This window comes from Aotus nancymaae, unplaced genomic scaffold (genome assembly GCF_030222135.1).
Source record: "Aotus nancymaae isolate 86718 unplaced genomic scaffold, 86718_ANA_hifiasm-v0.15.2.pri h1tg000079l, whole genome shotgun sequence".
NCBI lineage: Eukaryota > Metazoa > Chordata > Mammalia > Primates > Aotidae > Aotus > Aotus nancymaae.
In genome coordinates, this window is record NW_026988494.1 from 16,361,621 (window position 1) to 16,378,888 (window position 17,268).

The 17,268-nt window shown below is 35.1% G+C and overlaps 1 protein-coding gene across 20 annotated transcripts in view; it reads left to right on the top strand.

Moving 5' to 3' along the window:
• Positions 1-17,268, top strand: part of PCM1 (pericentriolar material 1) — a 112,822-nt gene that overhangs the window by 21,392 nt on the left and 74,162 nt on the right. For 13 of the 20 annotated variants that reach the window (XM_064368625.1, XM_064368624.1, XM_064368613.1 and 10 more), the window contains 5 exons: positions 139-309; positions 495-611; positions 7,298-7,475; positions 10,389-10,495; positions 12,963-13,179. In XM_064368625.1, coding sequence (XP_064224695.1) covers positions 139-309; positions 495-611; positions 7,298-7,475; positions 10,389-10,495; positions 12,963-13,179 — 790 coding nt within the window. The remainder of the gene's footprint in view (positions 1-138; positions 310-494; positions 612-7,297; positions 7,476-10,388; positions 10,496-12,962; positions 13,180-17,268) is intronic. The other 7 variants (XM_064368631.1, XM_064368632.1, XM_064368620.1 and 4 more) reach the window with 1 other exon arrangement.

Here is a 17,268-nt window from a genome sequence, read left to right on the forward strand (position 1 = left end):
CAAGTATTAATTCTCACAATAATCCAATTATCTTTATTTATCTTCGATATAAAAATTTGTAAAACTGTTACTATTGAACTAATTATGCTCAGTTGTATATATTGTGTACTTTTTTTTTTTTTAATATTTCTCCTGCAGATTGTAAGCAGGCTTGTTCAAATTCGTGATTATATTACTAAAGCTAGTTCCATGCGGGAAGATCTTGTGGAGAAAAATGAGAGGTCTGCTAATGTTGAGCGCCTTACTCATCTAATAGATCACCTTAAAGAACAAGAGAAGTCATATATGAGATTTCTTAAAAAAATCCTTGTAAGTATTAGACTTTTAAAATAATATATGGAGTTATTTTTGTAGTATCTCAGTATATATATACTGATGACATTCTGATGCCACCCTAGAGGAGTTAACATATTTTCAAAAAATCGTGCCATCCATTATAACATTTTATTGCCCATTTTAATAGTTGTATGATTTATACCACTAAAATATTTCAGGCTAGAGAAAATGAGGAGGAGGATGTTCGGACTATAGATTCAGCTGTGGGATCTGGTTCTGTAGCTGAGAGCACATCGCTAAACATAGATGTGCAGTCTGAGGCTTCAGATACCACGGTAAGCGGCTTTTTGGTAATTAAAGGGCTGGAAATTAAGGTTTAAACTTTTTCCCCAGTTTTCAAGATGTTATTTTATAGGTGTTCCCTAATGAAAAGTGTATTCCAGGAAAGAAACCCTCAAATTGTTAATGCTGTGTGTATTATTCTGTGTTTAAACACAGAAGTTAAAAGTTTTATTTATTAATCCTAAAAATACTTTTAATGATTGATTTGAAAATCCGATAATTTTTGAAATTCAGTTTATAGAAACGTTTTTGTAGTTTGTTTTGTTCAGCAAAGCTTCACTAATTTTAAGAAGCATTAAGCAAGTTAAAATTGACTGTGGAATTAAGGCCTATAGGCAGCATTAGTGATTACTTAGCATATAGTCTTTTGGAAATTGCCAAGTTCATTTGCCACTGAGGACTCCTTACGGATATTAGAGTTTTCCATTTCTAGGGCTCTATCCTAGTACTGTAGCAAAACCAGATGACTGAAAAATTGAGATAAAGACTGGTAAGTGGGACAAGACAGCATTTATGTTGTGATTTATTCACAACGAGAAAAGTGCTATAATTTCTGGCTTGTCAAAATGAAATTTGTTAAAGTACTGTTTTTCTGAAAAATGATTAGGAATTTACAGAACTTTGAGGAAACATAAAACAAACTTAGTATGTTTCAATACTAGGGTGTTTTTAGGCATTTTAAACAGATGTGCCTATAATCATGCATTATTAAACTTTAGTATCTATTACAGACTAGTAAAGCTTTTGTTTTGAGAGGATAACTGTGTTTCTCTTCTGGTTTTAAGGTGTTCAAAATGCCATTCAGCATTAGGAGTTTGAAGGTTTATTTCCTATTAGTGTTGACCTGCATAGTTCTTATTTGTCTCCTTTTTCTTCCCTACCCTTCCTAATTTGAAGAGTCAATTTGAATTTCTTTTCTGTACATTATTTTCAACAGGAGATACTTAGAGAGCCTGATCCAAACAGTTGTTGAAGAATGGATTTTACTGTGGGAAAATTGTTTTTCTATTTACAGTGGTCCTAGGAATAATTTCTTTCTTACATTCCAGTAGAAATGGAAGGATTGGGACTATGTGGGCAAAGGAATTCTGTCATGGAGGTGTGGGAACTTGTATAGATTTATTGTAATTTATATAAAGTAGTCCTTGTGATGACAATTTCTTTCATAATATAAAATCATGACGTGAAAGTTAACTAATAACATGTAGCAGAATAAATGTTAAAAATGTGCTTTAATAGTTGTATAGTTTGGAAATTGCGTAGGATGTGATACTTGCTTGTTTATCGTAAGCAACAGTCCAGTCTACAGAAAACTTAAAAGACTAAGTTTACTGCCACTTGGAGGGGGATATGGATTAATTTTAGTTTTTTTAAAAAGGTGGACTGATACTTTTTAAATTGTTTTTACAAGGCTGGTTTATATGTTAAACAAGAGTTTGTGTTAAGACATTAATATGCTACACTATTTAATAAAGGAGGAGGCATCTTTTAGTCTGAGAATTCAGCTGTGCATTGAGGACAAACTAGGGAATTCAGCTTCACAAGAACAGGTTTCAGACATTGACGTTACTACAAGTCGAAAAGGGAAAGGTGACAGACCTCCTCAAAATGACAGGGAACTGAGGCCTAATAGGAAATATAGCCGAAAACATGGATTTCCTTCACAGGTATACTTTACAAGGAAGTCTCTAAATGAGTACTTCTTTTGTTCATATTTCCTCTTTTTTATTTGCTTTTCTGTTCTTGCTATTACTCTTACATATTAATTTTTAATATGGTTGTAATACTGTAATTTGCGTTAGTAAAATTCTAGCCCTTAGTGTTTTTCTTTCTACTTTCTTATATACCTCTCCATGGGTTATATCTGACAGCTGTTTTTAGTTTACGTTAACAAAGGTTTTAAAATGTAATTCCCTTTTTTTTAAATTCCGGGCACAATTAGTAACATGTTCTTAAACCTTAACTCTCAGTCAGTTGTCCTTTGTTTCTGATATTTGTTTTTATAAATTTAAATGGGGCCGGGTGCAGTGGCTCACACCTGTAATCCTAGCATTTTGGGAGGCGGAGGCAGGTGGATCACCTGAGGTCACAGGGCTTCGGAACCAGCCTGGCCAACATGGCAGAACCCCATCTCTACTAAAAATACAAAAATTAGCCGGCATGGTGGCGCACATCTGTAATCCCAGCTACTCAGGAGGCTGAGGCAGGAGAATTGCTTGAACCCAGGAGGAGGAGGTTGCAGTGAGCCAGGATCGTGCCACTGCACTCCAGCATGGGTGACAGAGTGTGATTACGTAAAAAAATAATAAAATAAATACATTTAGATGGTACTTTTTAATACTGGATTTTTTGGTTTATATTTTTGTTGTTTTTGGAAACTCCTTTCATTCGCTTTTTTTAAAAAAAATCCAGTTGACTTGATTGCTACTGTTTTTGCTGGGTTTTTCTGCAGTGTTTCTTTTAAATGGTTTTTAAATTTTCCGTGATTTGCATAATGGCATTCTAGGTAGATTTAAAGACAACTATTTGTAGTTCTACTTAAAAGAGTTTGAATAAAAGTATTTATAAAAGTGCTCGTATCTGTTGGCAAGAGCAAAGTACTATTTTAGTAATTGAGTATAGTTAAGACTAAGTTTGTATGTTTTATTACTGGTTTATTACCTAGGATTACACTTTCCCATTTTGTGGCATTTTATGAGGTTTTTTTTTTGTGGTGGGGGATGTCCGTGGCTGTTTATAAATGATAAAACTTAAGCTCTTCCAGCACTTTGGGAGGCCAAGGCGGGTGGAACACAAGGTCAAGAGATCGAGACCATCCTGGCCAACATGGTGAAACCCCATCTCTACTAAAAAATACAAAAATTAGCTGGGCATGGTGGCGCACACCTGTAGTCCAGCTACTCGGGAGGCTGAGGCAGGAGAATTGCTTGAACCCAGTAGGCAGAGATTGCAGTGAGCTGAGATGGCGTCACTGCACTCCAGCCTGGCGCCTCGCGACAGAGCAAGACTCTGTCTCAAAAAAACTTAACCTCTAGATATTTTGTCAGTTTTTTATTGTTTATTTTTTCTGGTTCCTACAAGAATTTGAGAACACAGTTTGAAATTAGTTACGAGAATCTTATTACATAAAATAGCAAGTAAAAGGTACCCCAGTTCAACAGAAGAGTAAATAAAGTAGCTGATTATTTTAAAAACCAGTAGCATTGGAGAAGAGCAATTAAATAATAGATAACCTTTGGAATTTTGTTATTCTGCTTTAATCCTTCTGAATCGTGTTGAGCAAAATTTAAGAGTTAACAGTTAATATGCTATCCGCCAATTCTTTTTTCCTAAGGCATTACATACAATTTAAAAACCACTTTTCTGTTTTTATGTTTCTTTGCATAATATCCTTATAAATAAATATTATTCTTTCTTGCATTCACTTTTTGGAATTTATTCCAGTTTGACTTTCTTTAATCTCAGTTCTTAAGGCTGTCTCATTATTGTTTTGTTGGTACTCCATTTGCAAAATCATTTTAATTTCTTCAGGAAAAAAATCTTAATTCCCACCACCTGTGTTTATTTTTTCTCTACTATGCAGGAACTGTCATTCTCACCACCCCACCCCCCTTTCCTCCATAGAATCTTTTCAAAATGTAGTATTCTATTAGGATAGTGGAAAACGCAGTTGAGGTCTTATATGAGATTTGGAGTTGAAAGCAACCTTGAGACTTACACATGATATGAAATTATTGATATTCTAGAGCTGCCTACCAAGGACACATTCAACTTTATGAAATATTTCAAGACATGACGATATCTTGCATAATTTTACAAAAGAAAGCCTCTATGAGTAGCCATGCCCTCATTGTTTTCCTATCTTCATGACCTCCTCATTTAATCTCACCTCTTGAAATTTATAAGCTTTCTTTGTACCATGTACCTTTGTTTTACCATTATTTTCATCATTACTGGTTACTTCATTTGAGCTTGCCCTGTCTTCCAAACCAGCTATGCTGCTTCAGACACGGTGTCTTTCACTTTTGTATTTAGAATCCAAGCAGGTAATTTGGAGCAGACAGTATGACGTGAAGAATGCTAGAGCCTAAGAACCTGATTTCTCCTGACTGTGACATTGGATAAGTCACAGCTTTATCGTCTCTGGGCATATAGTTCCTCACCAGTCACATGAAGGAAGTGAAGTACATAAGTATCTGAAGCTGTAAAAATACATTTGGATCCATGAATAATTACTAGGGGATCCTCAGTTGAGTAGAGGAAATGAAGATTGAGTGTTCTCTGAAGTGGGACTATTACATATATGCAACTCAAGATTTGATGCCTAAGTTATTTTTTTAATCTGTAAACTAAAATTCTAGTTGGTGAAAGTGACTCAAAAAAAGTTCAAATAAAAATTCGTGTTTAATTAAAAAAAAAACAAAAGTACGTGTTTGAAGAATGAATATACACCTAGCATCCTTTTTGGATTTCTATTCCAGGTGCCCTCTTCTTGTTATGTTTTTACTTCTACCTCGATATTTTTATTTTCTCATCTTCATTTTGTGTATATTTGATCATAGGCTCTACTCCCATCCATTGGCTCAGTTTTTCTGAGCATCAGTCTGAAATGTTATTTATATGAATGTGAAAGTTATTAAGTAGTAATAATACTTCACTAATTTTGAAAATCGTTGAGAATTCATTTTTGGATTAGTGAAAAATTTGAAGATAATTGTGTTTAATAGCTTAGAATTCTTTATAATAAGGTTATCACAGTTTTGTAACTAATAAGGATTAAGGAACTTAAAAGTATGGTTTTTTTTTATTTGCATGTTTTTTTCTCCTAATTATAATTTATAATATTTTAGAGGAGTATTTAATCAACCTGGAGAGATTTTCTTTAGTCATTCCATTGATATCTATACCTATTTGGTTTGGCTTTACATTTTACCATTGACTTTGATGAAATCATTGTAAAATTATTTTTGCTGCATTCTGAGAGGGCTACCTGTTGATAATTATCCCTACCCTTCAGAATTTTTTTTCCCTAAAAAAGGAAACTGTCTGGAAATAAGCCAGACTAGGATGAATTTCCACGGAAATAGATGTAAATATTTACAAGATAACTTCCCTTACAGGAGAGAATTGAATAAACAGTACTTAATTGTTAAAAGTTTCAGTTTATTAAGAGGTTCAAGACTACAGAAAAACCTCTAATAAATATTGACTTACCAAGATCCAAGTAGGCTATTTCTTTGCCACGCTCATGAAGTCGAGAGACAGTCTAGGATAAATATGGCACTGACCATGTATAGTTTACATGAAATAATCTAATTATATTTTACTTCCTATTTGATCATAACTTTCTTGAATATTTAACTCTCTGCCATGTACTTACTTGTTTACTTATTAATTTTATTGATTTCCAAGTCACAGTGTAAAATATTATCACAATTACTCATGCTTATTCACAATACTGATGAGTTCTATTTGGAGAGATAAAGATATTTTTATATAGTACTGGTAAAGGATGTCGTTCAGAAGGGAGTTTCTCTTGAGCCCATCTGTATGCTCCCTAATTTCTCTAGGAATCAAATGTGCCTAGGAAGGTGTAGACCAGTGCATTTACTATCAAAAGTAATCTTTGAACTTCTTTGCTCTCCTTAGTAATTTATTTAAAATTTACATAAAAGCAATGCAAATTTAAAATTGACCTAGTGAAACAAAGATGGAATATTTTATGTAAATATTAGGTAAAATCATTGAACTTTGAAAACATTTTTTAAACGGTAAATCAGTGATGAAAAATACAGTTAGGGTACACATTTCAATGTATAATTTAGCCTATAATATATTGTTTCCAGGTTGTATTTAAATTTGTCCCTGCTTTGCTTTTCCATTTTCTTATTGGGTTACATTTTGAATAGTTTGAAGATTAACACTTAAAACTTTATCATTTTTGTAAGTGGCACTTATTTAGTTCATCCCTCTACTTTTAGACTAGTTGATAACCTCCTAGCATTTTGGGGGAATTTGGAAGTATTTACTTTCATTTTATGTCATCAGACTCGGCTGAATGTACATAATTTAAGAGGAAAATAATGATGCCTTTGATACAGAATATAAAATTTTTTGTTTTTTTATATGCCTGATAATGTGATGCAGTTAAAATCTTTTTACATAATCAAATAAAAAATATTTTTTAAAATTTCAGTCCTTTGTTAGAAATAGTAGGCTTGCCTGTTTTCTAGGTTTTGTTGTTTATAAATATTACTTCAAGTCTTTTTTAAAAAAGACTTTCAGATCATTAATCCAGCATAATGTGCTCCACTTTAGGGATCTAGATTCTTTAGAGTGTGTGTGTGTGTGTGTGTGTGTGTGTGTGTGTGTGTGTCCATCCCTCTTGGCCTTTCTATTTTATGTTTTATATATCTTTTTCTTTTACTTTTGTTCATTCCTATTTCTGCTAAGACATTGCTTATAGCTTTTTACTATGAAATTGCCTAACTCTTAAGTGGCACGCTATATCTCTGTGTCATCATTCTATTCTTACCCTTTTTTCTTTGTCTACTAAAACTATATCTAGGGTTGTATATTTAATAATTTGTTACTGACGTATGTACTCTGCTATTGATAGTTGAAACAGCAACATGGATTTTAATACTCAGTTACAAGTATTTTTGGTCTAATTTTCCAGGCCAGAGATCCTCAACAGGAGCCTATGGAAGAGATAGAAAATTTGAAGAAACAACATGATTTATTAAAAAGAATGTTACAACAGCAAGAGCAACTGAGAGCTCTACAGGGACGGCAGGCTGCACTACTAGCTCTGCAACATAAAGCAGAGCAAGCTATTGCAGTGATGGATGATTCTGGTATGTCACAGTCTGAGAATATTCTTTTTATAAGGAAGACTCAGACATAATTGTATTGCAGGGTGGATGCTGATTATTATATCATCACATCTTGATTGTTGTCTAGTTTAGAAACCTATATATGAGGCTTATGCTTTCCTGTGCTTTTCTCTGGTTATGTAGAAAAGATTGCAGGGACAACTGCTGGCCATCATATTATATCGTACAGACAGCCAGATCGCTCTCCTTTTCATCAGAAAATACCCTTAAGAGGTAAAAGAGACAGCCTATAGTTCTGTTTTTGTACATCAGACTGATAAGGCTCGTAATGCATTTATTTCCCTTTTTTCGATTTCTTTCAACGAGGATTGTCATTTTTTGCTTGTGTCCCAAGAAAGAGTTAAAACCTTAAATGAGGCAGTGAATAAATTTATAAAGCATCTTTAGCATTAAAGTTAGTAGTAGGTGTTATTTTAATTAGGTATCCAGTTTTATATACTAGCTCCTTTGATCTATATTTATAGTGCATACATTCTTCCTAAGACTCAGAAATTTTCTTCCTCCCTCCTTCATAGCCATGTGTGATCTAGATGAAATTGTATTGAATTTATTAGTATTGAGTCTTTGTAAGTTTATCATCACTTTCAAACATAAGAGTTTTAGTTTCTCATTAAATAGAAAAAAAAAGATGATTACTTATTAACAACAAAACTAAGTTATATTTTCTAGTAGTCTATCCCCACCATCCCCTTCTAATAATAATTTTTCTTCTTTGAGCACTCTGTTTTGTGGGTGAGTTTAGGCTCTCACTGAAGCTACCCTGTTGTGAATCAGTTTATTTTGCTGTCCAAATCTAGCCCACTGGCTCAACTGTTTAATCCCTGTTATACCTAATTTAAGTTTTCGTTTTCATAAAGAATGTTGTCACTTTCAAATAACTTACTCTTTTGGAATAATCATATAGCTGTATATCGTACTGTATATAGTAATAATTACAAAGATTTTTGTTCCTATTTTTCCCTTGTAAAATTTAAAGTACCATTAGCTTTTATATTTATATATAGGAAATAGATAATTTAGGAAAAGATAATTAAAATGTTTTAACATAATGACCAAATACTAGTTTCACTAACCTTTTAAATATTTTCAAGTTTGGAATATCAGATTTAAAAGCTTGTAAGTAATGTAAACTCTGATAGTTATATTACTGTCTATATTTGCATAATCTTCTTTGATCATCAGAGATAGGTTAGTCAGAGCTTTAATTCTTATTTTTATAGAGAAAGAATTCTACAGAGTTTGTGACTTACCTAGATTTATATAGAATTTTAGCAGAATCACATTTCTTGAATTCTAGGTCAGGGATCTTATTTCTGTTTCTGAATATGAACTTTTTAAAGTAAGCAGATAATTTCCTTTTTAAAAATACACTGCATCAGAGAATAGGAGTATAATGCACATGAGTTTGAATTTATTTCGTACTGTTTCAAAAAGAATTTTAGCTTAGTAATTTTAAAACAAATATACTCTTGTGTTTATGAGATTTTGCAGGGAAGTACAATGAAAAGCCACAATTAAAGTATTTAATCTGGTATATGAGAAGATACTACCTTGGGATAATTATGTTACTTCAAAGAGTGTCCCTTTCACCATTTAACTAGCAAGTTATGTATGTTGTCAGTACTGTAATTACTTTCTTTTCAGCATAGAGTTTTGACTAGATACATACGATTCCATATAGCTTTGAAATTCTCAGTGGAAAAAAGCTAGTATTTTCCTTTAAAACAGAAGCAATTTATAACCAATTTCTTTTTTTTTCTTTTTCTTTTTTTTTTTTTTGAGACAGGGTCTTGCCCTGTCACCCAGGCTGGAATACAGTGGCATGATCTTGGCTCACTGCAGCCTCCACCTCTCTGGCTCAAGTACTCCCCTCACCTAAGCCTTCTGAATAGCTGGGACTACAGGTGTGCAGCACCACACCAGGCTAATTTTTGTAGTTTTGTAGAGACGGGGTCTGTGTTGCCCAGGCTGGTCTTGAACCCCTCCTCTCAAGTGATCTGCCTGCCTCACCCTCCCAAAGTGCTGGGATTACAGGTGTGAGACACTGCACCTGGCCCACCAATGTCTTTTTTTTTTTTTTTTAGAGTTGGAGAGTTAGAAGTGAAGGTACGGATGGGTTATTTGTTGGTAGAACAGTAACTCTTATGAAAATTGTCACAAAACTGCTTTACGAATATGGGGGCATGTTTTTTAGTTTAAGAAGATAAAAACCACAGTCTTTTAGTATGACTTGTATCACAAACAGCCACTTTGCTAAATTACCCATTTTACTGTAGGAGTCAGCAAACTGTGGTCAGCTGGCTTTAGTTCAGTGCCTGAAATAAAGTTTTAGGGAACACAGCCATGCCCATTTGTTTACATTGTCTACGGTTGCTTTTTACCCTATGACAGCAGAGTTGGGTGGTTGAAACAAAAACTGTATTTCCCACAGAGCCTAACATATTTACTATTTGAATCTTTAAGAAAAGTATGCCAGCCTCTCTACCAGAGCATTGATTCTATTCGAGCACGTAGAGATTGAAACCTGTCAGAATCAGCTGTGCTTTTTCACACTATCACTTTACCTTCCACTCCCCACTGACCTTAGACCTGCTCCTCTGAGTCACTTATTAATTGGGATGTAATAGTATCCCTCCTGTACGTTGAGACAGAAAAAGATGAGCCACTTTACTAGAGTTTTGTGACCATCCCTTTATTTTTAGGTTAGATGGAAACTTCTAATAAAATGATTATTGGCAGATAGATATGAGTGTTAACTAGTTTCAAGTTACTTAGGTAAGCGTTTTAAATTTTTAAAAATTTTTTAGCTTCTCAGAGATTAAAAAAGATGTTTGATTTATTTATATTAATTAATAGTTACTAATTTCTTTCCAGTTGCAGAAACTGCAGGCAGCTTATCTGGTGTCAGTATCACATCTGAACTAAATGAAGAATTGAATGATTTAATTCAGCGTTTTCACAATCAGCTTCGAGAGTCTCAGGTAACCTAGTTGTTTCAGTATAGTTGAGTTTAAAAATCACATTAAATAAAACAGTGGTTCTGAGACTTGAGTGAGCATATGTATCATCTGGCATGATTGTTGAGCAGTGTAGGTTTCCGGTTGGTGGGGTCCCCCCAACCTCCAAAATTATTCATGGATTTGGGGTGGGCTTCTCCACGTTTGAGTCCAGTGCTGGTGGTCTGGGGACTATACTTTGAGAATCACTAAGTTAGAGGAGAATTTACTTTGAAGTGATGAGTGAAGTTTTTCCTTTGTATGCCCCTGGATGGCATATTTTTTTTCCTCCAAAAGACTTAATGATCACAACCATTAAAAACTTTGATTTAAATCTGTGTCCTTTGACTAGATTTATGAAATTCTATGTAGCCATGGAATTCTCATTTGAAGGAATATTTTGCTAACAATTTTAAGAAAGTTCTTAATTTGTCAGTGAGTGTTGTAATTTGATGAACTTTGTAAGTAATACAAGAGCAAATTTTCAATATGTGGGCCTTTGGTAAGAAAGGATGAATGCCCGTCCACTGGAAGTGAGTGTGATTGAAGATGCAGTGTCTCTTGTCTTCTTGCTGACCAAGTGAAAATGATAGAATATGGCGCAACCACTTTGAAGAATTATATAGCAGTACCTAGTAAATTTTTTCTGGTAGACCCATGGCCTACTTTAGAGAAACTGTCACGTTTGCGAGAAGATGGATATAAGAATATTCATGGCAGCTCTGTGTTAATAGCAAAAAACCAGAAACAGCCCAAATGTCCGTGAACAGAAAAATGGGTTAATGAATTCTGATAGCGACATAGAGTGAAATTCTTTACAGGAGTTATAGTACATAAGCCATGGCTAATGAATGAAAACTTAAAGTTTCAGAAGGACACGACTCAACTTATTTTTTAAAAAGTCTGCGTTTTAAATTTATGTATACATAGTATTAGGAAATAAAAATGTGTGAGAATGGTAGATACCCGATTCCAGGTTGTGGTGACCTTTGAAATGGGTAATAACATTGGAAAGGGTACAAATAGTGCTTTAGTTAAATTTGTAATGTTATATTTGATGCAAATATGGGAAAATGTTGAAATTTGACTAAGCATAATGGGAGGTATTCATTATATGGTTTCCTAAGCCTTAGTGGATTCTTGCAATGTTTCAAATTAAAAAAAAAAAAGAGGGCCGGGAGCAGTGGTTTATGCCTGTAATCCCAGCATTTTGGGAGACCGAGGCAGGAGTTTGAGACCCATCTGGCCAACATGGTGAAACCCCATCTCTATTAAAAATGCAAAAATTAGCTGGGCGTTGTGTTGCACACCTGCAATCTCAGCTGCTCAGGAGTCTGAGGCAGGAGAATTGCTTGAATCCAGGAGGTGGAAGTTGCAGTGAGCTGAGATCGTGCCACTGCACTCCAGCCTGGACCACAGAGTAAGACTTTGTCTCAAAAAAAAGAAAAGGAACATGAGAGAGAAGTGATGGGAAAAATTGCTAGGTTAAGAAGTTAAAGTTTATGTTGGTAGTTCTAGAAAGAAGGCAAGAGAGAGAATGAGATTTTGAAGGTTTATTTTATGTAATGTGGCATTTTATTACTTTTGATTCAAGTGATGATGTTCAGTGAATCCAAGACCACTGTGTGGTTATGTGTTTGTAAAACCACATAGAGTCAGCTCTCAGTATCTGTGGGTTCCACATCTGTAGATTTAACCAACTGTGGATTGACAATATTTTGGGGGGAAAAATAACACTACAACAATTTTTAAATGCAAATTAAAAAATGTAACAACTATTTACATAACGTTACATTGTATTAGGTAGTATACGTAATCTAGAGATGATTTAACATATATGGGAGGATGTGTGTAGATTATATGCAAATACACCATTTTATATAAGAGATTTGGGTATTATCTGCCATTTGTTTTTGGTGTCCTGGGGATCCTTGAACCAATCTCTCAGGGATACTGAAGGATGACTTCATATATTGATAATGACGGCCAGGCATGGTGGCTCATGCCTGTAATCCCAGCACTTTCAGAGGCCAAGCCGGTGGATCACCTGAGGTCAGGAGTTCGAGACCAGCCTGACCAACTTAGTGAAACACCTCTCTACTAAAAATACAAAAATTAGCTGGGCATGGTGGCAGGCTCCTGTAATCTCAGCTACTTGGGAGGCTGAGGCAGGAGAATCGCTTGAACCCAGGAGACGGAGGTTGCATGAGCTGAAATCGCATCATTGCACTCCAGCCTGGGTGACAAGAGCAAGATTCCATCTTAAAAAAAAAAATAGTGGCATATCAGGAAACCATATTTAATTTGGGAATAGTAAGGGTATATGTTTACCTATCAGCACAACCTAGCAAATATTTGTCTCTCTTTATAAAGAATATTTATGCATTTAAGAAATGAGAATGCACTTAATTGCCTTAGTCTTAATTCTTCTCTTTTTTTGTTCTTTAATAAGCCTCCAGCTGTTCCAGACAATAGAAGACAGGCAGAAAGTCTTTCATTAACTAGGGAGGTTTCCCAGAGCAGAAATCCATCAGCTTCAGAACGTTTACCTGATGAGAAAGTTCAACTTTTTAGCAAAATGAGAGTGCTACAGGAAAAGAAACAAAAAATGGACAAATTGCTTGGAGAACTACATACACTTCGAGATCAGCATCTGAACAATTCATCCTGTGAGTAAATCTGGTTCAGCAGTATTAAGTGTAAGACACAGAAGTATATATACTGTCATATAATAGTTAAATTTAGTATTTGATGAGTGCACACATAGTTCCTCAAAAATATTTGTAGAGACTTAAGACTTGCATGTGAAAAATTTTAAGTCACAAGCCAATACATGAGAAAAGCCAAATAGATGATGAATAAGTTTTATAATTCAGAAAAGGGAACGAGTAATTAGACCTTCAAAAATTGGTAGGATTTTAATAAGGGAAAGGTAGGAGAGAGGGTAACTATTTGATACTCAGATATAATAATACTATGTTTTTAAACATATTCAAAATTTTCCCATAAAAAATTTTAATTAGTATTTTGATATAAAAACCCAAAACTATTGAAACAGTGTTTATTTAAAAAAAAAAATCTATGAAAAATTTGTATATATGGTTTAGTATAGAGAGTCCACAACTTCTAACTCCTTGTCTTGTATTCATTATTTTATTTTATTTTATTTTATTTACTTTAGGTTCTGGGGTACATGTGCAGGTCATGCAGGATTGTTGCATGGGTGCATACATAACCAGGTGGTTTGCTACCTCTATTTCCCCTTCATCTATATCTGGCATTTCTCCCCATGTTATCCCTCCCCACCTTCCCCACCCCTAGCTGTCCCTCCCCTACCCACTCCCACCCCACCCCCGGTATGTGATGCTCCTCTCCCAGAGTCCACATGTTCTCATTGTTCAACACTCAACTGTGAGTGAGAACATGTGGTGTTTGGTTTTCTGTTCTTGTGTCAGTTTGCTGAGAATGATGATTTCCAGATTGATCCAAGTCCCTACAAAGGACACGAACTCATCGTTTTTTATGGCTGCATAGTATTCCATGGTGTGTATGTGCCACGTTTTCTTTGTCCAGTCTATCATTGTTGGGCATTTGGGTTGGTTCCAGGTCTTTGCTGTTGTACACAGGGCTGCAATGAACATATGTGTGCATGTGTCTTTATAATAGAACAATTTATAGTCCTTTGGGTATATACCCAGTAATGGGATTGCTGGGCCAAATGGAATTGCTATTTGTAGATCCTTGAGAAATCACCACACTGTCTTCCACGGTGGTTGAATTAATTTACATTCCCACCAACGGTGTAAAAGTGTTCCTGTTTCTCCACATCCTCTCCAGTATCTGTTGGTTCCAGATTTTTTAATGATCACCATTCTAACTGGCGTGAGATGTGGTTTTGATTTGCATTTCTCTAATGACCAGTGATGAACATTTTTTCATATGTTTGTTGGCCTCATATATGTCTTATTTTGAGAAGTGTCTGTTCATATCCTTTGCCCACTTTTGAATAAGTTTGTTTGTTTTTTTCTTGTAAATCTGTTTTAGTTCTTTTTGGATTCTGGATATTAGCCCTTTGTCAGATGGGTAGATTGCAAAATTTTTTTCCCATTCTGTTGGTTGTCAGTTCGCTCTAACGATTGTTTCTTTCCTGTACAGAAGCTCTGAAGTTTAATTAGATCCCATTTGTCTATCTCGGCTTTTGTTGTCATTGCTTTTGTTGTTTTAGTCATGAAGTTGTTGCCCATGCCTATGTTCTGGAGTTTTGCATATGTTTTCTTCTAGAGTTTTTATGGTGTTAGGTTTTATGTTTAAATCTTTAATCCATCTGGAGTTAATTTTAATGTAAGGTGACAAGAAAGGGTCCAGTTTCTGCTTTCTGCACATTGCTAGCCAGTTTTCCCAACACTGTTTATTTAACATGGAATCCTTTCCCCATTGCTTGTTTTTGTCAGATTTGTCCAAGATCAGATGGTTTTAGATGTGTGGTGTTGCTTCCAAGGCCTCTGTTCTGTTCAATTGGTCTATGTCTGTGTTTTGGTACCAGTACCGTACTATTTTGATTACTGTTGGCTTGTAGTATAGTTTGAAGTCTGGCAGTGTAATACCTCTGGCTTTGTTTTTTTTTTTTTGCTTAGGATTGTGTTGGCTATGTGGGCTCTCTTGTGGTTCCATATGAAGTTTAAAGTGTTTTTTTCCAGTTCTGTGAAGAAGGTGATTGATAGCTTGTTGGGGATAGCATTGAATCTCTAAATTACTTTGGGCAGTATGGCCATTTTCACAATATTGATTCTTCCTAACCATGAACATGGAATGTTTCTCCATCTGTTTGTGTCCTCTCTTATTTCGTTGAGCAGTGGTTTGTAGTTCTTCTTGAAGAGGTCCTTTACATCCTTTGTTTGTTGTATTCCTAGGTATTTTATTCTCTTTGTAGTAATTGTGAATGGGAGTTCACTCTTGATTTGGCTCTCTTTAAGTCTGTTATTGGTATATAGGAATGCTTGTGATTTCTGCACATTGATTTTGTATCCCAAGACTTGGCTGAAGTTGCTTCTCAGTTTGAGAAGATTTTGGGCTGAGATGATGGGGTCTTCTAGACATACAGTCAGGTCGTCTGCAAATAGAGACAGTTTGACTTCCTCCTTTCCTAATTGAATATCCTTTATTTCTTTTTCTTGCCTGATTACCCTGGCTAGAACTTCCAGTACTATATTGAATAGGAGTGGTGAGAGAGGGCATCCTTATCTAGTGCCAGATTTCAAAGGGAATGCTTCCAGCTTTTGCCCATTCAGTATGATATTCGCTGTGGGTTTGTCATAAATAGCATTTATTATTTTATGATACGTTCTGTCGGATACCTAGTTTATTGAGTTTTTAGCATGAAGGGCTGTTGAATTTTGTCGAAGGCCTTCTCTGCATCAATTGAGATAATCGTGGTTTTCGTCTTTGGTTCTGTTTATGGACTTGTGTGTGTTGAACCAGCCTTGCATCCCTGGGATGACGCCAACTTGATCGTGATGAATAAGCTTTTTGATATGCTGTTGCAGTCGGTTTGCTAGTATTTTATTGAAGATTTTTGCGTCGATGTTTATCATGGATATTGGCCTGAAGTTTTCTTTTTTAGTTGAGTCTCTGCCTGGTTTTGGTATCAGGATGATGTTGGTCTCATAGAATGAGTTAGGGAGGATTCCCTCTTTTTGTATTGTTTGGTATAGTTTCAGAAGGAATGGAACCAGCTCCTCTTTATATGTCTGGTAGAATTCGGCTGTGAACCCATCTAGACCTGGACTTTTTTTGGTTGGTAGCCTGTTACTGCTTCAACTTCAGCCCTTGTTATTGGTCTTTTAGGGTTTCAACTTCTTCCTGGTTTAGTCTTGGTAGAGTGCAAATGTCCAGGAATTTATCCATTTCTTCCAGGTTTACTGGTTTAAGTGCATAGAGCTGTTTGTAGTAATCTTTGATGGTAGTTTGTATTTCTGTGGAATCTGTGGTGATATCCCCTTTATCGTTTTTTATTGCATCTATTTGATTCTTCTCTCTCTTCTTTTTTATTAATCTGACTAGTAGTCTATTTTGTTGATCTTTTTGAAAAACCACCTCCTGGATTTATTGATTTTTTTGAAGGGTTTTTTTTTTTTTTTGTATCTCTATCTCCTTCAGTTCTGCTCTGATCTTAGTTATTTCTTGTTTTCTGCTAGCTTCTGAGTTTTTAAATCTTGCTCTTCTAGCTCTTTCGATTTTGATGATAGGGTATTGATTTTAGATCATTCCTTGTTTCTCACGTGGTCATTTACTGCTATAAATTTCCCTCTCGACACTGCTTTAAAGGTGTCCCAGAGATACTGGTAAGTTGTGTCTTCATTCTGATTGGTTTCAAAGAGCATCTTTATTTCTGCCTTCATTTCATTGTTTATCCAGTCGACACTCAGAAGCAAGTTGTTCAGTTTCCAAGTTGTTGTGCAGATTTGAGTGAGTCTTTTAATCCTGAGTCCTATCTGATTGCACTGTGGTCTGATAGACTCTTTGTTACAATTTCCGTTCTTCTGCATTTGCTAAGGAGTGGTTTTCTTCCAATTATATGGTCAATTTTAGAGTAAGTGTGATGTGGTGCTGAGAAGAATGTATATTCTATGGATTTTTGGGTGGAGTGTTCTGTATATGTCTGTTAGGTCCCCTTGGTCCAGCTCTGCATTCAAGTCGTGGATGCCCTTGTTAATTTTCTGTCTCATTGATCTAATATTGACATTGTAGTGTTGAGGTCT